Source organism: Globicephala melas, chromosome 10 (assembly GCF_963455315.2).
Source record: "Globicephala melas chromosome 10, mGloMel1.2, whole genome shotgun sequence".
Classification (NCBI taxonomy): domain Eukaryota; kingdom Metazoa; phylum Chordata; class Mammalia; order Artiodactyla; family Delphinidae; genus Globicephala; species Globicephala melas.
Window position 1 is genome coordinate 90,914,155 of NC_083323.1, and position 23,965 is coordinate 90,938,119.

Below are 23,965 nucleotides of genomic sequence, written 5' to 3' on the forward strand. Positions count from 1 at the left end.
TCCAAGAAGGCTTCTCTGATATGCTTACTTAGTGCTCTTATAATACCCCATGTATATTACTTTTCCTAGGCTCACAAAAAGTTTTCCATTTGTTTATTTCTGTTTTCCCCCATTACATCCCTGGCAACAAGGACTAGCTGCACAGGTCTAGTTCTGTGTCTTGTTTATCTCTGTACCTGTGCACAGGTCGTAGCATGCTGTGGACTGGGAAAGATTAAGAGTTTGTGGAATTAAGAAATGAGTCTTTATGCCAAGGCTATGGAACCCTGAATAATGCAGTTAAAATGTAATATATATGAAAGAAAGGAAGAAAAAGAAAGGTTGGTCTCATTGACCCCTGCAGACACGTGACCATACTCATACTCATCCTTCCCCAAGGCAATATTCTCACCACAGGAAGGAGATGGAATCAGGGGTAGAATGTAGGTAATTCTGTCTAGTTTAGATAGAAACACTTCTACTAAAAAACTTCAATTCTGGCATGATTTTATATTTGTATAAACAGTGCACACTCTAGGGGTTCAGAGAAAAATTACACACTTGTTTTGCATCAGCAGTGGAAAGGTTCAGCGAAAGAGGTAATATTGGATATGCATGCAGGCTGATTATAAGCACTGAGATGAAAATGACTCTTTTCCAGTTATTCTAACATTTGCTCTGCAGTAATAAGGATCAGAATGTGATGGTGGTGATGATTTTCTTAGGCTGGACCATTTATTGAGCACTTACTCTGAAGTAGGGATGCTGCTATATGATTTCTCACACATTATTTCCAACCCTTCCAGCAACGCCGAAGTTGGATATCAGCCGTCTTTTACAGAAGAGAAAAAACTAAGGCTCAGAGGACTGAAACCATTGTCCTAAGGATACAAGGACAGGAAGACACAGAGCCAGGATATCTGCCTGAACTGCAGCTCTCCGCTCCACCCCAGGTGCTGTTTGGGCCTCAAGGACACATTGCAGAATGAATACCTCTTGCGGCAGAAAGTCTTCCCTGAGAGTTTGTTTTCCCTACTTGTAGCCTCCAAGAAATATGTCTGTGCGGGTGGGTGGAGGCAATGGTGGGATGCAAATCCCACATCTCTTTGAGGACTGAAGTTGAAGAGTTCCTTTGAGATGTCTGTCGACTGAAGAAAATTTGCTCAGCCTAAAATCTGTGAGTTAAGTTTTATGCGGGGATCTTACTGAGGACTGTAGCCTGGGAGTCAGCCTCTCACAGAGCTCTGAGGAACTGCTCCGAAGAGGTAGAAGCTCTGGTCCAAAACGACAGCTCCTACCACTCTGTGACTCTCTCAGAACTTGTCACTGGCAGAGAGAAATTTCTTCCCTGCAGAAATTTTATCTCAAATGCATCTAGTTTTAAGTCTGTGGAAGGCCTTATTTAACATCATATGATGTCCCTAGAAGGTGCTTTCAAAATGCTGGTTAACAGAATGCTTAATATTTGCTTTTTAAATTTAAAAAAACAAAACAAAAACGAGATTAGCCCTCTGAATTGTCGTTCTTCTTCTCTGTTTAATATAAAAGCACCAGGCCAAAAGAGAAGACTCCCTAAGAACAAGTTCAGTCCTCAAACTCAGATCCTGATGGCAACTCTGAAGGCAAGAAACCGTTAGACCCCAGGCCTTGTGCTATGACCTAGCAGTGCATGGTCTAATTTGGGGAGAAGGGAGGGAACTAAAACATTCAAGTTTTTACTCCATCGAATGATGAGAGAATAATGCTAGTTTTGAGCTCAGACAATTTTTGGTCACGATGGATGTATTTAGAGTTGATTTTGGTGATTTCTGCAATGTCAATAGCATTTTCACCAACACTGTGAACTTCTCTTCTCCTGGCTTAAACATCCTTAGTTTCTTCAGTAATTATTCTGATAGTTTCTAGAATTTTCCTTCTGGTCAGCCCTCCTCCACATCCCCACCAAGCTTGTTGATCTCATCTAGAACGTATGTAGTTAGCCAACATTTTTCTTGAAAAACTGTGTCTGCATTAACATAATACTCCATGTGTCATCTAGCATGGCTAGCCCACATTCTAATAGTACAATATATACATGTGATCAGGACAGTATTACTGAGAGGGTCCAAAGTTGAACTGTCCACCCTCCCACCATCTGACACATCACACTATTGATTGTTTGCTATATCTGTTGTCTGCTACAGCCTTGGGAGTAACTTCCAAGACAATCTCAACTCTCTTTATTCTCAACTTTTAGAACTTCCTTTTCTTTTTTCTAGTTATTTAGATATAGAACTTTACATCTATTTTATTTCAAATGCATCTAGTTTAAGTCTGTGGAAGGCCTTATTTAGCATCATATGATGTCCCTAGAAGGCGCTTTAAAAATGCCGGTTAACAGAATGCTTAATATATGCTTTTTAAATTTAAAAAAAAAAAAACCGAAATATGTCTCTGCAGAAAGGGGAAGTTTCAACAGTCTGCAGTCATCCGTCACTTTTTCAGGCTCATGGCGAAGGTACCATGGAAAATTTGCCTAGAATTTACATTTCAGTATCCTTATAGCAGCAAAGGAAAGCTGGAAAATACTTAAAAGTTTTGATTGTTTTCCGGAAATTCCTGTGCAAATTTCCCAGTTCCATTGATTTCATTTGGCATTACAGACCTAAGGTCCTTAGAGTAAGAGCATCTTACTACCATGACAGGCATTTTCGTACACTTGCAGAAGCTCAGATATGGAGATGGGAGCCTTGGTACATAACACATCTTTTTCAGCATGGGCTAGAAGGGGGATGTCTGCCATGTTAATCTTCTTGACGGAATCTCTTAATCTCAGTTTTCTCATCAGATAAAAAATACATGTGAAAAATGAACTGCAACAGAAGAAAATGAGAAATGGTAATTTCAGGTAGATCCCAACCCTGACTGTGATGCTGGAAGATATTTTAGAAGAATATGGCAATTGTCCCCCTACTTACTGAAAGTCCATCATTATATCATCAAGAAGAGGCTCTATTCTACATTAGCAACTCTTAATTCATTTGAGGTCACGGACCTCCTTGAAAATTTGATGAAAGCTATGAATTCTCTCTCCTCCTCCAATAAATGTACACACACTGCATACATACATATTTCTTTTACAGACACTTTTAGAGGTTTCCATACCTTCCAATGTCTGTGCCTAAAGCAGTGCATTCAGAAAAATTGTGAGGACATATTGGGTTTAGAAGGAAAAAAAAAAAATTGCCCTTTTTGAATAGTGATGGCTTCCCTAAGAGCATGAGAAATGGGCAGTGGAATCCATTGAATCTACCACTCCCAATTTTTCAAATCCTTCTTGTTCCAAATAATTTATTCTACCTATGTTGTTGGTTTTTATTGATGTATAGTTGAGTTACAATGTTGTGTTAGTTTCAGGTGTACAGATCCTTCTGTACACCTGATTCTTTTCCAGTATAGGTTATTACAAGATACTGAATATAGTTCCCTGCGCTATATAGTCGGTCCTTGTTGTGTATCTGTTTTATGTACAGTAGTGTGTATCTGTTAATCCCGAGCTCCTAATTTATCCCTCCCTCCTCCTTTCCCCTTTGGTAACTATAAGTTTGTTTTCTACATCTATGAGCCTTTTTCTGTTTTGTAAATAAGTTCATTTGTATCTTTTTTTTTAGATTCCACATGTAAGTGATATCATATGATACTTGTCTTTCTCTGTCTGACTTACTTCACTTTGTATGACAATCTCTAGGTCCATTCATGTTGCTGCAAATGGCATTATTTCATTCTTTTTAATGGCTGAGTAATATTCCATCATATATATATATACCATGTCTATATATACCTTCTATATATATATACCATGTCTTCTTTATCCATTCATCTGTCAATGGACATTTAGGTTGCTTCCATGTCTTGGCTACTGTAAATAGTGCTGCTGTGAACATTGGGGTGCGTGTATCTTTTAGAATTATAGGTTTCGCTTTTTTTGGATATGTGCCCAGGAGTGGGATTGCTGGATCATATGGTAACTCTACCTATGTTATTCTATGTTATTTTTCAATTGTCTGTCTCCCCTAGAACATAAATTCCACAAGAGAGCACAGATTTTGAGATTGTCTGTTGCCTACTGCTGTATCTAGATACCTTGTATTCATAAACAGTGTATCTAGATGCAGTGTCTAGAACAATACCTGGAGGAATTATGTGCTCAAAAAATATTATTGAAAGAAGAAATATGTCCCTTCTTGAGAGCTCTGAGCTACAAACTTTACTATCTTCTGTGTAAATTAATATTCGCTTTTATTTATAATACGGTCAGATACTTTGTTTCAAAGGCTATGTCCTATCTACAGCATTTTGAAATTTATAGACTAAATCTGTATTTGGTTTTCCTCACTTTTATTAATTTTAATTCTATACTGTTTTCCTTTTCATATTTTTCTAGATTAATCTCTTTTCTCCCATCAAATGACCACCACCTCCTTACTTATTTCAGTTCTATTGACTAAGGGTAAGATCCAGCTGGTGGCCTCAACTTACTAAATGACGTGAACAGAATGCACTACATTTAAATGACTACAAAATAAATGTCAGTTTCTCATAATAAATGTCAGTTTGCATAATTAGTCAGCTCTAAACATATTAGAACAATGTAAATGCTGAATATTGAAATATTAATATAAATTAGCATTTATTATTGGCAGCAACAATGGAAACGTCTAGTGAAAATGTGGCTTGGGTGCTTTAAAAACTGTTTGTTCCCGCAAATGATTTAAATATGGCCTCTGCAACTTGTTTCCATTTAAATTACTTCACAAGCCATTTCCTCAAATAAGGTACAAAGACAGTTTTAGCACTTGTTAAATTATAACAAGTTCTCAGTTAGAAGACTATGAATTAATGAAGTTTTATTTTGTAATGCATTCTGAGGTTTAATCAAAACAGTGCTTTGGCTTCTTTTAATTTAAAAGAAAAATTAGTGAAAACTACAATAAATAACATTTGACGGTTTGTGCTGGAATACACGCTACATCTTGAAATTATGACCGACAAAACTCTAAAGCTCAGTTTGAGGACAAATGTTAAGACTTAGGGCTAAATACATGTAGTTAAAATTCATAATGTCTTAGCACCCAGCATTCACTACCAGCTAACTTTCAAAATATCTGGCTGATAAGGAAGCTGGCAGAGACCCCAAAGGAACAGAAGTTAGTGATACAAAGTAAGGTCTATGTGAATTTTCTGCTACTGGTTTTAGATTACTTGCCTCAGAAGCGTATGCACGGAAATTGAGTTTTAGACATATCCACACAATTATCCATAGGGCGCACAGTTATAAGCTCCAGACCCTTGTCTGAACACTGAGGTATATCCGTGCTCACGTGGGTGGCCATGCTCTCACATGTGCCATGAATCGTCAGGAATGCTGTTCAGAGTTGGCTGATCAAGAGATACACAGCGCAAAGGAACAGGATTTGAGACAGCCCAGGGTTTCCTCTTCAAGTAGGTTTAAAACTTTTTTTTTTTTTTCTCACAACTTCCTTCCTGTTCTAACTGCCAGTGCTCAGAAGTCAGCCTTGAGAGACAGAGGCACCCAGGACGGAGACGTGAACCCTTGAATGTAAGTTGAAATACCTTCAGGGTAGGGGAGGCTACAGGTGAGCACAGACAAATGGAGGAATCTCTACACCAGACTATAGTCCTCTACGGTTTATTTTTTTGAGAGGGGCTGTGCCTCTTTAAAACAAACTTTATGAAAAGAAAGTACCTAAGGAGGCTGCAGAGAAGGGGAAGTCAGAGCGGCAGAGCGGGAGTGGCAGCAGTGACTCAGAGGAGGCACCTCGGTGAGGGAGGGTGAGTGCTGCAGCCCAGGAGATAAATTCTGGATGTCCTGGAAAAAGGCTCTGAATGTACCCACTGGGCGCGCCTGGCCAGGTTCCTACAAGGCTGGAGCCGGCATCTGGCCAAGCTCAGAAGCAAAAAGACTGTAGATCCAAACTGATACGAAACGCGTTGGTGGATGGTGGGTTTCTGCTGGGGTGGAGATGTGTGGTTTCCTGTTTATAGGCAGACTTTAAAGGGACTGGTTGAAAAGAAAAAAATGGTTCAAAGTTGTCAAATATTAAGCTCTTTTCCACTGAAGAATTTTCTGGGGATGTAAGAGAAATGCATAATGAAAGCCTCCCCTAGGGTACAGTGGGATTTAATTATCCAAGGGGGAGCATGGCTATTTACTCATCACTCTACAGGGATAGCATTTCTACCATTAGCAAGAGCCAGTGAGATGGGCAAAAAGATAAGTGCTGTTGTTGCCAAAGACCAGCTCTTTACCTCTGAGAGAACTCAAAGCAAACACAGAAGACACCAAACAATTTATTAAGAGATACATTCTAGAAAAATCCAGATAGGACCCCCAGTCAGTGGGCCTTCAAAATGTCAGGGTCTGAATCTGGCAGCCATGAGAAGTGCTTTAGGTGTGACCGGAAATACTTTCTTCCTTTTTAGAGGATGTCCTAGGCAGCATGTTTTAGAAAGTGGTCTGTAATTAAACTCTGGACCTAGGGTAACTTGTGGCATGGGTCTGATAAACTCTGAGCTGTTCTTCTGCTCAGGGTCGGGGAATGCAGATTTCTCCTACATGGAGGTCCCATAGTCACCCCTTCATGTAGAGACCAAGAACCACTGAATTCAGGGTTAGCATGTTGGAGCCTCAGGGCAGGAATGATTAAGCAAAGAGAATCAAGCGGTCTGTGCTGGCCCCAGAGAGTCCAGTCATAGGCAACCATCATTCACCTTCGCCATTGCTTTGTTTCATTACCTTTATAAGGAAAGATCCCTCCCAAATCCAGATATGACACAGGCATAGTAAGATCATCTTATTATTTCCTGAGATGTGTGGACTTCTGAGAGAATAGTTCATTCCCCATCCATACCGCACAGATCCAGCACACGCGGAATAACCAGGTTTTAGCCGAACAAAGGCTGGCATCTTCCAGGCATTGGAATTCGGTCCTTATTTGGGAGACCGTGAGTTTGTCCCTCAGGAAGTATCCTCGGAGCAATGTCAAGGTTCTGTTTTCAGTGGAAGCTCAGAACAGCAGAGTCGATCAGATGGAAAGATGAGCGCCCCGACCAATTCATGGGAGCACAATAAATTCCAAACTTCAGCTGGCAGGAAGAGAGATGCCTTGGGGGGAGTAAAAACTAAGCAGATAGAGAAAGAGAAACAACTTACGTGGAGGGCCTTCTTTGGGTCAGATCTGGTATGAGAAATTTATAAATCTGAATTCTGAGAGGACACAGTGAGGACAGGAAGGCTCAGGAGTGTTCAATGACTTGGCTAAGGTCACACACTGGTGCAAAAAAGAACCAGTAGCTACAATGCCTCAGAGGGACATTTTAGGAAATGCCCGTGGAAGAAAGATTCTTTAATCCCACATTCTGGGCATCCTTTCTCCTGGGTCAGTGTTACTGTCACCCAGGATCTTGGGTTAGAGTCCATACTGGCACCCCCAGAGATGGGTCTCATGTTACTCCTGAAACTTCAACATTTATCCATTCAATGAAGAATCACTGAGTCCCTCCCTGCTGGTTTACACACACTCTGGTTTCCACAGCCAGAGCTTGTAAAAATTCACTTGGGTTTTCTTAGAGGGGCTGATATTCACCATTTGTGCTTATAAAAATTGTCTCTACTTCTGTCTAACTTTTCATGCTTAATTTAAAACCTCTGTGAATGGATCGAATAATTGCAGTGTAGTCTTTTGCCCAATAATGGCTGACTTAATGCAGTTTTCTTTGAGGATTATTTAAAATGAATGTTTGTGGAAGTAGAGTGACTTCACACAGTAGAGGCTCAGGAAAGATGAATGCGTCCTCTGAGTTCTCTCTCCTTTTGCATATGAATCTGGGTGTCCATGGGGCACTGGTCCTAGGACCACCCCCCTTCTTCCTTGATACTAAAATCCATGGATGTTCTGAGTCCCGTGCCCTCAGTATCAGCAGAAGACCAACTGTACTATGAATGTCCAGGAAGGAATGATGTATTATTTCTCAGGAAATAATTCTTTCAAGGGAAATGCTAAAGAATTCTGCTTCTAGGAACCTGTACCCTCCTCTGATTGATCTTAATGTTTATTGTAACAAGACAGTGTAACAAGACACTGTCCTCTCAGGCATGGGGTTGGTTCCTCTTATCCAGCACTGCACTTTCAGATGTTCTTGGTGGGGGGTGGTAAAGAGCAGCTCTGAGAAGCCCTGGAAGCACCAATTCCTCTCGGTCACTAGGGAATAGTGACACACCAGAAAGGAAGCCAGAAACAGGAGAGCTTCTGGAGTCCCGAAGGATAAACTTGGATTCCCCAAATGAGCCAAATTACCACGTAGACAGCAAAGCAGACCGAAATCCTCCTCCACTAGCCCTGAGAGGGTCAAGCTCTCCATGACCTGCTGGAAAGCTACAACCCCAGATGTGGGGAAAGTGGGCATATCCTGGACATTGGGAAACGAAGATGACAGGGAAAGCTGATGCTCACGTAGGTACTTCTCTGACGGAAATCCCCTCCTTCTGTGACTTCCACATTTGTCTCTCTCTCTCCCTCCACTTTACTCTTCTATCTAATACTCCCGGCCTGTGCATCTAAGAAGCAACTGGCAACTTCGGGGCATGAGTTAAGTCTCCACTGTACTTTGCTCCAGAGCCAGAGGGAATTCTCTCCATTAGCTGTGCCTGTGTCTCCTGTCATTTCCCATCATTCACAGAGTGATCCTTGGCTTCACTTATGAAAGGGAGCAATAAATAGAATCTAAAATTAAATTGCTTTTTAAAGAAATATAATAGTGACAGTCCCATTTTATGGCTGACTCAGTTCATAAACAATCCTTGCAGTTCCCAGAACTTCTTGTCTCTTTCGTACTCCTCAAAGAGACAAGATCTATTTTTAAGAAGGAAGGAGATGAGCTTGTCAACACTGCAGATCCAAAAGAAAGCATTGGTGTCTGACAGTCAGTTACCTTGCTGAAGCTGAAACTGTAGCAAAACAGACAGCGGCACCAGGAAGGGAGGAGAGGAAGGGAATAGAGTGTTATTGAACATCTACTATTGACCAGGACAGTCCAAGAACTTTTCATGTTTTCTCCCACTCTTCAACCCTGTAAAGAAAGATTATTATTCCCACTTTACTGGTGGAAAAACTTGGGCTCAATGAGGTTAATAACTGGCTTAAGTCCCATAAAAAGTCAATCGTGGATACATATTTTGAATTTCTGGCCCATCGGTCTCAAAGCTCAAGTTCCAGGAGACATACAGGGTCATCTTTCTATGAATTAACCAGGTGATTTGTTTCATCTAAACTCAAGAGTTTTACCTTTTCTTGCCCTCCAATGATTTAGAACTGCATTAATGAACCAGTAGAGTGTGCTCCATCCTGGAGACTGGTAAATTCTTAAGTGCATTTCACTTTCAGTGTCTTGGAAATTTCACTGAATTTGTAAGCAAAAACACCGATTTGTGCTATGTTACACTCATGCCATGAGTACCCACCCTAATTTAATCTGGCATTTTAATTGAGCCTGAGAGGATTAAGTTGCTGCCTCAGCCCATCTAAATCTTGGCACTGTTTCACTGAATACTAAACATGGGTGTGTGTGGGTTTGCTGTGAAAATTCACATGTGTAGGCATCTGTGAAGCAGGAAATAGATAAGTAGAGTGGTGAGCACATTAAAAAAAAAAAAAGCATATGTGCTTTGGGGCCTTATGAAATATAATATTGATAATTCTCCATTTCACTTCTACTGTGTAAAGAACCAAAGTCAAAAACAACCTACAAACAAACAAAACAACCCTGCTCTTTGTGGAACAGGGGTGAGCTGCAGAGGGAGGTGAGCAGACCCCAACAAGAACGTTCTGTGCTGATGGGCTGGGTACTCCCCAACCTCACCTCCACTTCCTCTTTCCCTTTCTTGTTTTACAGCCTTCTTTAACTTAAGGAGCATTAGGGTCACTGAATTGTGAAGGGGTCTCAGAGATCTTTTAACACAATGATTTCATTTTGCAGAGGCCAAAACTGGAGCAGAGGTTCAGTGACTTGCGCAAGGGGACGTGGAGCCTAGTTGCACTGAAAACCCTCTTTAGGTGACACTTCCCTGACTTGCTAAAGCCGCCCTGCAGAGTTTTGCAAAGCAGCACTTACCTCTGCCTGTGCACCCCCCAGGGAGATTCCCACAATGATCAAACAAGCTCTCCAGAGCTCTCCAGTTTCATGATTACTTCTTAATAAAGAGAGCTGGAGCGACAGAGCATAGAGCCTCAGGTCAGACCACCTGGGCTCAGATATTCATTCTGCCGCTTTCACAAAAAGTCTTCTTGGGCAAGTTACTTACCTCTCCTTTAGTTTCCCGGTCTGTAGAAGGGAATGGTGATAACCGCAGTCCTTCAGGTTGTGGTGAGGACTGAATGAGATAATCCTCATGACAGCATTTAGCACTTACGTCTGATAACTCTTAGAATTATTATCATCAATCACAAAACCAGCTGTTCTTTAGATGATGAGATTAGAAAAAAGTCTGGAATTTCCATAAAATTACTATTTTCACTTCAGCAGCACCCATAAAATGGAAAAGAGAAAAATGAGGGAGTTCCCTGGTGGCCTAGTGGTTAGGATTCCAGGCTTTCACTGCCATGGTCCGGGTTCAACCCCTGGTCAGGGAACTGAGATCGTTCAAGCTGCACGGTGCGGCCAAAAAAAAAAAAAACAGTAAAAATTATAAAAAAAGGAAAATTGTATTTGTAATTCAATATACACACACAGGTAGCCTGGGAAACCATTGTCAAGATATATAAACCAGTTGGGACTTTGGGAGAATCTGAAGTTCCCCGGAAATGAACTGTGAAATTGAAAATGTAGGATCTTTGGGGAATTCACATAAATTTGAAATAGTAAAACAGAGGTAGGTAGTCTCTTATATACACCGGTGAAATAAGGTAACGGAATGTTAATTTAGCTGACACTTGACTACAGGTAAAGGCCTTAGAAAAGGAAAGCACCTAGAGATGGTCTGCCCTAACCCCTCACTTCCCAAGATGAGGAAGGGAAGATCACAGCAGTTGGAACATTTGCTCACAGGGTTACAGCTAGTTAGTGGCAAAGCCAGAATGAAAACTCATGCATGATGAGGCCTAGTTCAGTGAGGGAATAATTATCCAAAATCAAATAGATTGACCCAGAACTCTTCCCTAAAACTGCCCCCTGTGCACTATCGCTCTTCTGCTGGGCTCGTGGTCAGATCCAAATGTTACATGGTCTCTTCTCCTGCTTCTGAGGGCCAACGTTTCAGGTTCACAGACAGGATCCGTGGCTTGAGGCTGAGTTGTGACATTGGTCTGGCCAGGCTTCGGAGACAAGCAAGCTTCCCCTTTAACACTCAGCGCTCTGCTTCATTGTTTCCAAAAGTTACAGTTTCAAGGTCATGTTCTTAATCATGGACTTCAGTGGAATCTACAAAGGACTTCAGGAGTCCATGAACCCCTGTACTGCGTGCACAACTTCATTGGCTTTTTTTTCCTTTTATAAGGACCATGACCCTTACCCGATTTTTAAAGAGCTTTGTAATCTCCAAAAAGATTAAGAACCGTCAGTCAAACAAGCTGGGCTTTTTGGTATGGCTAGATTGCTCTTCCTCCAATGTCTTCTCCACTTTGGAGAATAGCAAATATCAGTATGTGCTAAAGTACAGTGTCTTGTAAATACTAGATGCTCATCATATATTTGTGACCTTCATTTTGCTTTCAAAAGGCCTTTCCCTAAGAAGTGGTTTCCAGTCCTTTATTTGCCATATTATGACATTTTCATCTTTTTTTCCAATCACCTCTCCAGAGTGAACTGGTTTGGGGTCATCTGACTACATCTCTCTTTTTTTTATGCTATATAATTAGACCAAATTATTTTCATGTTGTCCCGAATTTCCTCCTCTTGACTTCTACAATTTCATATAGTAATCCCACATTATCCTCTGATCTTCAATGCCTTTAAATAAATTTTTGGCTCATTTTTATAGAGCAATTATTGTATCTGTAATGAATCAAGGAAATTTAAAAGTGACACAAGTCTCAGATTCACTAATGAAAAGATCAAGCTCTAGATGACAGATAAATTGACTTGTCAATGATTACACTGTGAGAAGTTAGGAAATGCTGTCCTAGACCAGATCTTTCTCTCTCTCTGTCTCTCTGTCTCTGTCTCTATCTCTCTCTCTCTCCTTTCAAAATTGAGATTTGAGGGTGCAGAATTACAATTCCCTAGGTTATTGAAGTCACCGTGATTTTCTGTGATGTCATCATCTCATGGTCAAACTTCAAGCACATGACTTGTTAGAACCAAGCAATATATTCCAGAAAGTCCTGCCTATGGGGCCTGAGATGCTTTCATCTGTAGATAGCTTTCCTGATGCTCTGTCTGCAGGTTTCTTATGTGACCTCTACCCTGGATATCTGGTCAGGCTCCAGAGGAGAACCTGTCTCATCTGATTAGTCTCCTCTGCGTTGCTCTTTATGTGTGACTTAATGGTTGTCCTTAAACTACCCACAACCTACAACCTCCACCCACTGTATCCTTCATTGTTTTTCCAACCAGTTCATTCACTTTCCCTGAGTGTTTTTTGTAACATGAGGTGAGTTAGTCACTCTGTTTATTGTGATCTTCTCTAGAGGCTCAACTCTGAGTGGAGCTGGTTCTGTAGCTGAAGCAAGAGTTGCCACAGGAACAGGCCTACATGCTTCCTTCCTACACAGGAAGTGGACCTGGGCATTGCAATACTGTTTTCAGAGTTGATCCAAGAGTCACAGTGTTTGGCTTGTTATTTTGCTGGAAGAGGATGGATGAGCCAGGAGATATGATTTCTTTTCCTTCCCTTTTTTTATTCTGTTAAAACTGCTTTTGTTTGGCTTCACTTCCAAATTATTTTTCTTCCTCTTGCCAATAATAGTGACATTGAGACTCAAAACCATAACTGATTTTGGCCAGACACAGCTTCACTCTCAGGGGACTTTTTAGAGATTTGAAGAGTCACTCAGGATGAGATGTAATAGGTATTTACTTAGTGTTCTGCCACTTCCGAGCACTAAAGCCTTTACCCAAAACAGGGAAGAGAGTTACCCTCAGAGCAGAGCAAAAGGAAATCAGGACATTATCTCCTTCTCCAAATATCTCCCTTGTTTCCCCCAAATAGCTCCATTGCTTCCAGCCATGGGGCCTGAAATTCTTCCAGTAGAGATTTCTTCCTCTTTATTAAGACATGGCATCTCACCCTGCTATGTGAACTTGGGCAATTCTTTTAACCTCTGGGTTTCAAGGTTCTCAATGATTAAATTAGGGTTTGGAATATATTATCTCTAAGGTTCATTTCATCTCTGAAAAGCTCTGACTATACATGCCCTAAGAGGAATAATTTTAAAATTTATTATTCATTCATCAACACTTATGTGTGAATAATTTTATTAGATCTTCCCTCAATGTTTTAACACAAAACAAGTAAATATAAATGATGATGAAAGAAGACAGACCCCAGAGTATGCCCAGGTGAGGTCTTAGAGCATAAGGTCAGTCAGGGGAAATCTCGAGAGGGTAGAGAGGTACTAAAAGGGAAGTGGAAATTGATAGAAAGTACTAAAGACACAGTTACAATTTGTCTGGAGGAATTTAGAGTCCTTTGCTATTTTGTGTCATTTCAAAAGAACAGAAGATCTTTATATATAGAACCTATTAAGTCAATGAATGAACGCTTATAAAATGGCTGAACTATTTCAGTGTCTTGGGAGATTCAAGAGAAACACAACACTTAGTACCTGTGCTCAAGGAATTATTAGCAGTGTTGGGTGAAAACCAATCAGACACTCAGGCAGGTATCACAGGGACCTACAACTTCTCATGAGTTACCTTTGAGCTCTTGCAGGAGTTCAGGGAAAGATTCAATGAATGGGAAAGAGCTAACTGTTTTTAGCACATACTTGAAACCATCATAACTGGGATTGTATACACTGAGCACTTTGACACTGGCAAGGCTGGCTGGATTTGGAGGACTGTGATAATTTCTATAAGTATATGAGCTAGGGCCACTCATTATGGTCCGGGACAGCTGTACTATGTTGTTTCACTTGTTTTACAGGATTCCCAAAGAGTTACTTATTTTCTGTCAGTTTCATTCAGTGAACAGGAGGGACACATCCCAGTATGGTAACATTCAGGCATGTGAAAGGAAAGCCTGGAATGCATTATATTCTTATTTTGTGAAATACAATGAGGCTGAATTAGGGGAAAATCACTGACAATTACACAAGTTCATTAGGGCAAAAATAATGCTAAGAACAGCCCCACAAACATCGTTCATATCCACTGACTTTTGGCTAATAGACCGTCCTCTCTCTCTCTCTTTCTTTCTCTCCTTCCTTCTCTCTCTAGATCAAAATGACTGAAAAGGCCCCAGAACCACACCTGGAGGAGGATGAAGAGCTGGATGGCAAGCTCAATTACAAGCCTCCACCACAGAAGTCCCTGAAGGAGCTGCAGGAGATGGACAAAGATGATGAAAGTCTAGCAAAGTACAAGAAAACGCTCCTGGGGGACGGGCCTGTGGTAGCAGGTGCGTGTGTGCCGAGATGCGGGGCAGGTGAAGGGGCACTGACAAGGCAGACATTTCAGCTACTCAGGAGCAGTTGCAAAGGAAAGTGTACCAAGTGCTTCCAGGGTTAAGTGAGTGAGGTGCAATCTCTATGTGCCGAATCAAGTTATGGACCAGATAATTAAGTTTTTTTCAGAGATAAGGTGCAAGTTGACATTGACATAGATAAAAATAACACATAGGGAGGGTTTAGAAGGAATTTCAGACTACCACTCAGAATTGTCTTCTCTCCACGATTGCTCACCTTCTCTCTTTTTCTTCTCTTTCTCCTTCTCACTCCTTACCTAAATAACCATGTCTTCCACATACACATAGGCAATGGCGAACTAAGACATGGCCCAAAGATATGGATGGGCCGTGACTAACCAGCAGAGTACCCATAGCCACTCAGGAAATGTCTGCTATTGAGGATTGAGATGGACCTACAAGGACCTGAAGCAGAAATAGCATCACTGGAATGTATAAGGCCACTAAGACCAAGCATGGTGAATCAGCCACTTCCATTTCTTTTCTCCTCCAGATGGAGATATCCCTTTTCTTCGTTATCTTGTCTCTCTCCTACTTTAAATGTACACACACACACACACACACACACACACACACACACACACACGAGTACGCAAATACCGCCTCTCTGTGCTTACATTCCCTTTTAAATCCTGCAGACCCAACAGCCCCCAATGTCACTGTCACCCGTCTTACCCTGGTTTGTGAAAGTGCCCCAGGACCCATCACCATGGACCTCACTGGTAAGTGGACACATCTGTTCTGTTTAGTGGGGCCTAATGGCATCACTGGGCAAACTGGTTTCTGTCCTCTGTCCCAGCAAAAAAAGAGAAAAATCCTAGTAAAGTGAATTCTAGTAAGGTATGCTGAGTCCAGTTCACAAATCATAGTTTTCACAGTATTTACTGTGCTTAATGAAAAGCCCAGTCTCTGTCTCTAATTGAAAAGGGGTCAGGTGTAAGTACTGGATATATCTACCTGTATCATATTTACTTCAGATTTTTATCTCCACATGGTAGCAGGAGAATTACTATTTGTGTAAAAAGACTGCTGATGGAAATGTTAAGAAGCAAGCTGTATGCTTCTGAAATGGTAATATTTATACAATCTAAACATCAGAGAAAATATTGACCTTGCATCAGCTACAGAACTTACCCGAAGACAGGAAGAAATCTAAGACCTCCTGAATAATGCTAGGAATTCCACTGTTAAATACACATTGTTTAACTTAAAGCTCTGATTCTTTTAAAGAAGCAACTTCCCCCACTAAAGATGTACAAATTAACATGTTATTTTCTTTCACTTTATTGTGACAAGGGTCAAGTCCTTTCCTGAGACTTAGGTCTGGAGGAAATGAGGAGAGCCGGGGAAGGTGGCTGATTTGGGGAAAATTGGCAAATGGGAGGAATGAGGAAAGGGCCACTGAGCTAGGGGTTGGGGGCATGAAAGGCAGATCTTTAGTAAAAAACCAAAAATTATTACTAGATTCAAAAACTGGACTCATTAGACAGAATAAAGCATGACTCTAGAACAGTAGGCTTAACAGCAAGGTGGTTCCCCTCACACAGGACACATCCACTCTTTACCTTATATGGGCTTTTTGTCAGAGAGAGGAAACGGGAGGTTAAGACACACTTCCTATTCAAGCGAAATCATTAGAGCATACATTCAGCTACCTCCACGTTCTAGCATTCTCCAAGAGAGAAACTCTCTCTCTCTCTCTCATCGGACCTCAGACCTCTTCCTGTGCAAAATTGTGTAAAGTTACCAGGTACAACCGTCATTTTGCAAGATAAGGTCTGAATTAGTGCTAAGGAAACCTGCTCTGTTCAGAAGGGCTTGATGATATTGCAGGGAAAACTTGGTCTCTGTCCTCTTTTCCCAGCAGCAAGAAAATCAAATTCAGTTTTCTGTCACAAAAAAGCTATGGAGGTGAATCCCAGATGTATACATAGGATGCTGGTACCAACTCTGTACATGAAGCAGGTGCACAGAATTGTGCAAAACATACACACACACACACACACACACAGTCACCCCGAATGTCAAATTATACAGGATCACGTTGGGAGAGGAGAAGAGAAAGATCACCTCTCTAATTAGGGGCAGATCTCAGTTTTATGGAGCCTGAAGCTTTTATAACTTAAGTGATGTTTCCTTTTCCTTAAGAAAAATAATATGAAATTGCAAATGCAAAAGCAAAATTAAGTACAAAAGTGAAATTTTTTTAGAATGATAAAAAGGAACCAAATGAGTACATTTTTTAAAGCTAGAAAACACCACAAATCTACAAAAAAAAAATAGCTGGCACTCATATAATATTTTTCTCCTATTTCTTTATTTGAGGGGTGGGGGCAGAGTCTTTAACCATAACATCTTACATACCCTTAAGGTTGCAGTCAAACTTGGGGAAAAGCTCTATCACATTTCTTTCACATCTGGCTGCAAGATTTCAGGCATTTCAAATGTGTGTTTGTGCAGCAACTAATCTCAGACATTCTTTGACTTGAGGACCATGTGGACCATGTTGCTCTGAGGAGCCCAGCAAATGGCTCTGGAGCTTCAACTTCATTCATCTCCTTGTGAATGTCCTTCTGAGGAGAATTAACTCTGTCAAAATCCACTTCTACAGGGGATCTGGAAGCCCTCAAAAAAGAAATCTTTGTGCTAAAAGAAGGTGTTGAATATAGAGTCAAAATTAACTTCAAAGTAAGTATCTGGTTTTGTATGTTTTAATAAAGTTTAAATCCTTCCTATAATCAGAGGAAGAAAAAATCAAATTTCTTGCGTTATCACGTTGGCATACTTTTTGTTTATTTCTCTTTTTTCCCTGGACTGTCCTCTCCCCAATCCTGGGCTCTACCTGTTACAGGTGCACCTTTGCTTCATGCCTTTTTCCAGCCAGGACCTTTCCCTTGGACTCTCCCTTGATCACTGAAGCCAATGGGATCCCTCTCCTGGGACCTTCTAATACTCCCATCCACAAGACACACATTACTTTGTATTATATACCATGTGTATCATTTCTCCCCTATTCAGCCTAAACACCTTGAGACAGGGAGAGACTATCTATCCCTTCTTTGCAATATTTCAAGCAAAACTTTTTAAATGGTAGATATTTCATGACTATTTATTGAGAAATAGATAAACGAATGAATCAATTAACAGGAAAAGAAAATAGAACAGCTAGAGCCTCAGCTCTAATTGCTCAAGGATATATAAATTCAGGGGGTGTGGTGCTTGGTAAATAACTGGAAATTACAACTTAGTTGTAGAGCAGGTAAACAAGTAAGAGCAAAACTAAGTAGGAGATAAACTGACATAGAATGAATAGGCCCGTATCCCAGTGAGCAACCAACATCAAGGAGAAAAGTAACCTTGACTTTGAAAACAAATGAGTTAGAAATTCACTGTTTGCATTTAATGGCTTATATGTGCTTTGGTTGCCCCTCACTCCCAGTTGGTCACTTCTTCCAGGGCTTGGGCTCCACCAACAAAGACCCCATCCGCCCTCTCTATTTGCACACCAGCCCTTCTTTCTCTGAGGTTCAGGATATGATTCAGGGTCCATGGACAATCATTCCCCGCCACATACAAATATGCCTCAGAATAATTTCCTTCTGAAAATATTTGTTGATGCCTACTCTGTAATAGACACTCTATAATAGTCACTTACTTGTTTCCTGTATTTATTACTAAGGCACCTGAGAGTTTAGTAAGGCATTGTATCCAAAGAGTCTTCAAATGGGTTTCACATCAGTCCAATTTCGAATCAGTAATGCTACTGCCTTAATTTTTCAATTTAATAAGCAGTTGGGATTGACACATATACATTAGTATGTATAAGATAGATAACTAATAGGAACCTGCTGTATAAAAATAAATAAATAAAATTCAAAAAGAAAATGTTGGTGTGAATAAGATGAGAAGGAAAGGTCTGGTGCGTGGGCTTCTGCCATGGGTGGCAAGGCCGGGGTTGGGTCCTCAGCAGTCAGGATTACACACGAAGGCGATGGAGAAGGTGGGCACAGAAAGCAGATTTCAAGTCCCATCCACTTCAGAGATTTGGCCTTGTCTCTAACAGGGAAAGATCACTCTCTATGTGTAACCCACATAAAGTCGAACCTCCCTGTGGCCTGTCCCAGCGTGGATCGAGGAAGAAACACCAGTTCCAAACTGAAAATATGTCATTGGAAAGTGATTTAAATCTTTACTGATGTCTCTTGAAAAATGTCCAAGAAAGTTTGCATTCATAACACCAGTAACACACCCTAGAATTTCATTAACTCTCTTAGTTGCTCTCAAAGTTCTTCTCTTTCTTCCTCAAAACTTAACAACACTCTCCAAAAACTGGGATGGTTCTTTTAGTTTCTTCCCCTTTTCCTTCTGCCTCCCAAGGAGATGTGGTATATGTGATTTCCATGGCTCTCACTTTTTTTTGTTTGTTTGTTTGTTTGTTGGGGTTTTTTTTTTTTGCGATACGCGGGCCTCTCACTGCTGTGGCCTCTCCCGTTGCGGAGCACAGGCTCCGGATGCGCAGGCTCAGCGGCCATGGCTCACGGGCCCAGCCGCTCCACGGCATGTGGGATCTTCCTGGACCAGGGCACGAACCCGTGTCCCCTGCATCAGCAGGTGGACTCTCAACCACTGCGCCACCAGGGAAGCCCGGCTCTCACTTTTATTCATGCTCCCAGTAAACTGTCTTTTCCTGGGGTGGAAAAGACAATTGGGAGGGATGTGCAGGCAGAGGAAGAGAATAACTAGGAATATTTATACTTTTCTTTCGTCTGTCTCAACCACATTTATGTTAAGTGAACACTCTATTGAGCAGTAGAAAAACAGGAGTCTCTTTATTTTGAAGCCCTTATTTACTACTCTGCCACCATTCCTGTTTTTTGGTCTTTTAACCACCAGACCACATCTTCTACTAGGCCCAGAAGACCAGCTTAGAGACTTCTAGAAAGATGCATTCATTTTTCCTATTTCTATGAGTCACATGTGGAAATCAGAGGAATTAGAAAGTTCGGGTTTCATTTCACCACAGTTTCTTCAATGAAGCTGTTTTCTTTCTGTCTGCTTTTGGTAGGTTCATGCTACAGATTTTACTGAGTGACAGTTTCAAACCTCAGCTGGCAGTATTCACGGCTATGCTACCTCGTTGCCAACGAAACAGAATGTAGCGCTGACAGATTGCCTTAACTATTCTGTCCAAAACAAAAAGGGAGTCCTACCTATTGTCGAGGAGAACCTATTTTTAAGATGCTTTAATTCTTACATCAGTGAACAATTAAACAAGCCGTCCAGCTAATGCTGCCACAGCCACTTTAATTTGTTTGTATAAACATGACCACTGTATAAAATTAACAGAAAGACCAGTTCAGTCCTAGGTAGAATGAATCATGGAAAAACAAAGTGCTTGGGCTGTCTATATTTTCATTCTGCTTTAGTAAATTTTCTTTGAAAGGCTTGGGAAAGTGGCAAGGTCTCAGACAACGTCTGAAAATGACAGCCATCCAAAATACAGATGCAAATGGATTTCACCCATTATTTACATATGAGGGGGATGTTTTCCTGTGACCCATCTCCTCATCTCTAGACTCCAATCACAGTTACATTCCAGGCAAAGTCACCTTCTAGACCTGATTTTCCATTACAACTTTTCTCTTTGTTTGTTTTTCATATGTTAGGTGGATCATTTCTGAAGTTAGGAGTTTTCAGATATTTACACAATAGTTTCCATGGGTACCTTTGTAACCTAAAATGAGGATGGTCTTCTGGCCAGTAATATCAGGGAGGGGAGATCAAGACCATTCTCTGAACCATTGAGGAAGGAGAAATGCAATGAAGAATATTGAGACAATGTTGTAATTAACCATCCCATCCCCGACACCAAAAATCACAGTATTAGACAGTTACAACCAGATTGGTAACGTTGAGTCTTGTGACCTCCTCTCTCCAATGTCTGCCTCATCACCGCGCTAAAAGACAGTAGTAACTTATTCTGAACCAGATCTTCAGTCCTTTTGTCCTCAGAGAAGCCTCAGCTAGGTAGGATCAGCATGAAAGATGAGGGAAAATGAAAGATCCTCTCTAATCCGAATCGCTTGACTCCTTCCCACCTACAGGTGAACAGGGATATTGTGTCAGGACTGAAATATGTTCAACACACCTACCGGACTGGGGTGAAAGGTAAAGTATCAACACTTTCCACTGTCCCAAACTCTGCTTCTCACCGACACTTAAACTTCAGGTTATTAGCAACTTTTGGCCCTAAACTCATTTAAGAATCTGATGACAGCTGTGGACACTCACCCTACGAGAGGCACACATATACTTCTGACCTACATATTAATGGCAAGGTCTGTATTCAGGAAACTTAGTTAAGACTGGGTCAGCCACTAACCTTCAGCATTCAGCTTCTGGAATTCAACTTTATTACTTATAAAGGGGAAGAGTAACCAAGATGAGTTTGAATCAAAGTACATAAATGTAGTCTTAAAATTTAAAAAAAAATCAGTTCACAAGTATAAAACCTGGGTGTCACAGAAATCGAAGATAGGAAAGACCTATCCGATGGGAGGCGGTAGCAGCATACGGGGGGCAGGTGGCGGGGCAGAGGGGTAGGGACAGTGCTCAATTTCATAAACAAAGAAATAGAAAAAAGTACTCTTTCTAGAATCGAGAAAAGCTTTGTAACTGAAACAAATAATATCACATGACTTAACGTGCAGTTTTCTCGACAAGTTGTACCTAAGCGGTACATGCCGTGGGAACCTGTCTTCAGTTGTCTTCCATTAATATGGGCAGGGAGAAGTGAACGGTGGAAGGCTGATGGAAGCACTTGTAAAGTTCCCTTTTACCTGAAGGTGTCAAACAGCATCCCCCAGAAGTGTGAAACAATAATGTGTAGGTCAGTTCCTCCGAATGGATCAATGAGGGCTAGGGAAGGCACTGATCAATTTGCATGACATAGAGAACCACTCAGTGACTCAAATGCCACAGAAGGTTGTTAACCTGAAAGATCTCGGTTGATCATTCCAATACCTAGTCTCATGAAAAAATAGTTCAGTTTATTATTTTCCTTTGGGCGTAAAGACTGTGGTACTTCACTCGGGCAAGAGGTCGATGAGGTGTCTGTAGCCGTTCCTCCAAGCTTATTCAAAACAACAGCTAACTAAATGTCACCTGCCTGCCTACCTACCTTTACTTATACTTTCTAATCCCTACTATTCTTAATATATAATCCAGTTACCTATTAATAACTTTGGTTGGCTATTTTTACCATCTGTCCCAGTTCATCACTATTTTTTGCTTTTACCAAATGATTGGGTTTTCCTTTCCATTTAATTATTCCATCCATGAATTCTGTTCATTCTGATCCCCAGCTGTTACCTTATCTCCTCCAACTGTTCATAGAATGATAGTTTGTATATAGAAGACCCTTGAAGTTCATTATATAGAAAAGAAAGAGAGGCTCCAAAGTGTTAGGTAGTTGCAGAGCTGAAGCCAGAACTCAGGTCTCAACTAGTTTGAGATATTTTTTTATGGAGATAGAATTGACATATAACATTGTATCATTTTGAGCCTTATAGCATAATGATCCGATATATGTATATATTGCAGAATGATTACCAAAAGTTTAGTTAATACCCATTACCACACATAGTTACAATGCTTTTTTCTTGTGTTGAGAACTTTTAATATCAACTCTCTCAGCAACTTCCAAATCTACACTAGAGTACTGTTAACGATGGTCACCATGCTGTGCATTCCATCCCCAGGACTTACTTATCTTATAACTGGAAGTTTGTACCTTTTGACACCTGGGATTTTTTTTAATGGTATAATCTGCTACATCTCCATAAAAAGAGTCTAGATCCCCATGGATTTAGGGCACTGATTCCCCACCTTCCTGAATCTCAAAATCAGCTGTAATGTGTTTTAAAGACACCGATGCTTGGGACCCACAGCAGGTCCCTAACCTTTGGGAGTGGGTCAAAGAATAGTGTATTATTTATTTATTTATTTATTTTGCTGTACGCGGGCCTCTCACTGTTGTGGCCTCTCCTGTTGCAGAGCGCAGGCCCAGCGGCCATGGCTCATGGGCCCAGCCGCTCCGCGGCATGTGGGATCTTCCCAGAACGGGGCACGAACCCGTGTCCCCTGCATCGGCAGGCGGATTCTCAACCACTGCGCCACCAGGGAAGCCCAAGAATAGTGTACTATTCAAAAAAACTCCAATTTAAAAAAAAAAATGTTTTTAAGAGAAAAAAAAAAGTTGCCCCAGGTAAATCTGGTATTTAGCCATGATTGGAAACCATTGCTCTTGGCTTTGATCACAGTGAGCTGTGCTCCAAATTCTTCAGTGTGCAGTGTTTGTTTTCCCTCTACCAGGCTTTCACCCTAATGAATTTTCTTTCTTCCCAGTGGATAAAGCAACATTCATGGTTGGCAGCTACGGGCCTCGGCCAGAGGAGTATGAGTTTCTGACTCCAACTGAGGAGGCCCCCAAGGGCATGCTGGCTCGAGGCACTTACCACAACAAATCCTTCTTCACGGATGATGACAAGCACGACCACCTTACCTGGGAGTGGAGCCTGTCCATCAAGAAGGACTGGACAGAATGAGCGCCTCCGCCCATCCCTTTCCCTACCTTTGCCACCCGGAAGAGCCCCGTCCCTCCTCCCTGATCACAGCTGAGCCCCATCTCCAGCAACCTCCACCTTCTCTTATCGCTGCATCCTCTCCCACACTGTCTCTCACAGTGGTCCCCCGAACAAGATGCTTAAAACCCAGGCTTTAATCCTGCCCCACGCTTCTGATCCCCTCTCATAGCCAGATCTCCCCAGTTCTCCATCCCAGTAGACAATCATTTAATATTCCCTCTCTTATTCCCATTCGAGCAACTAGAGGCCAGGAAATGGGCAAACTAGCACTAACAGTCCTTTTGCCTTGGGTCCCTGTATCTCCTTCCTACCCCTGGATTCTCCTGTGGCTGCTGCTGACTCACTGAAGGTCCCTAATCACATTCCCTGGGGTTCTTCTTCACTGGGAGACACTGTAAACAGCACAAGAGCACAAGAATAAAACAATTGTATGATCAGATTGAGACCCTCATTTCTTTGCTTTCTTCCTTCAAACAAATATGGTAACCGGATGGTTCCCATTCATGAGTTTCCTCAGAGGAACTGGGGCAGAGCACAGTACACGTGGTGTTACATCATTGGGAACAGTCTCGTTCCCCTGTTCCAGTGCGATGGGCAATGAGCTTTCAGGATAGGAATGGTAGGAAATCTCAATTTATTTTATTTTATAGTATTATCATAT

At 41.3% G+C, this 23,965-nt stretch overlaps 1 protein-coding gene across 1 annotated transcript; it reads left to right on the forward strand.

The window, feature by feature from the left end:
* The first annotated feature begins 5,425 nt into the window (after positions 1–5,425).
* On the forward strand, positions 5,426–23,743 carry ARHGDIB (Rho GDP dissociation inhibitor beta). The gene is made up of 6 exons (XM_030841437.3): positions 5,426–5,578; positions 14,413–14,593; positions 15,298–15,381; positions 17,271–17,347; positions 20,764–20,827; positions 23,066–23,743. The coding sequence occupies exons 2-6, from the start codon at positions 14,419–14,421 to the stop codon at positions 23,263–23,265; spliced, it is 600 nt and encodes a 199-aa protein (XP_030697297.1). The 5' UTR covers positions 5,426–5,578; positions 14,413–14,418; the 3' UTR covers positions 23,266–23,743.
* Positions 23,744–23,965: the final 222 nt, after the last annotated feature.

Bases quoted from the DNA above. Each gene is read 5' to 3' on its own strand.
- ARHGDIB (XM_030841437.3), top strand. From the start codon at position 14,419: ATGACTGAAAAGGCCCCAGAACCACACCTGGAGGAGGATGAAGAGCTG. The intron at 15,382-17,270 runs GTAAGTGGACAC...CCACTTCTACAG, and splicing joins CATCACCATGGACCTCACTG to GGGATCTGGAAGCCCTCAAA. The intron at 20,828-23,065 runs GTAAAGTATCAA...CTTTCTTCCCAG, and splicing joins CTACCGGACTGGGGTGAAAG to TGGATAAAGCAACATTCATG.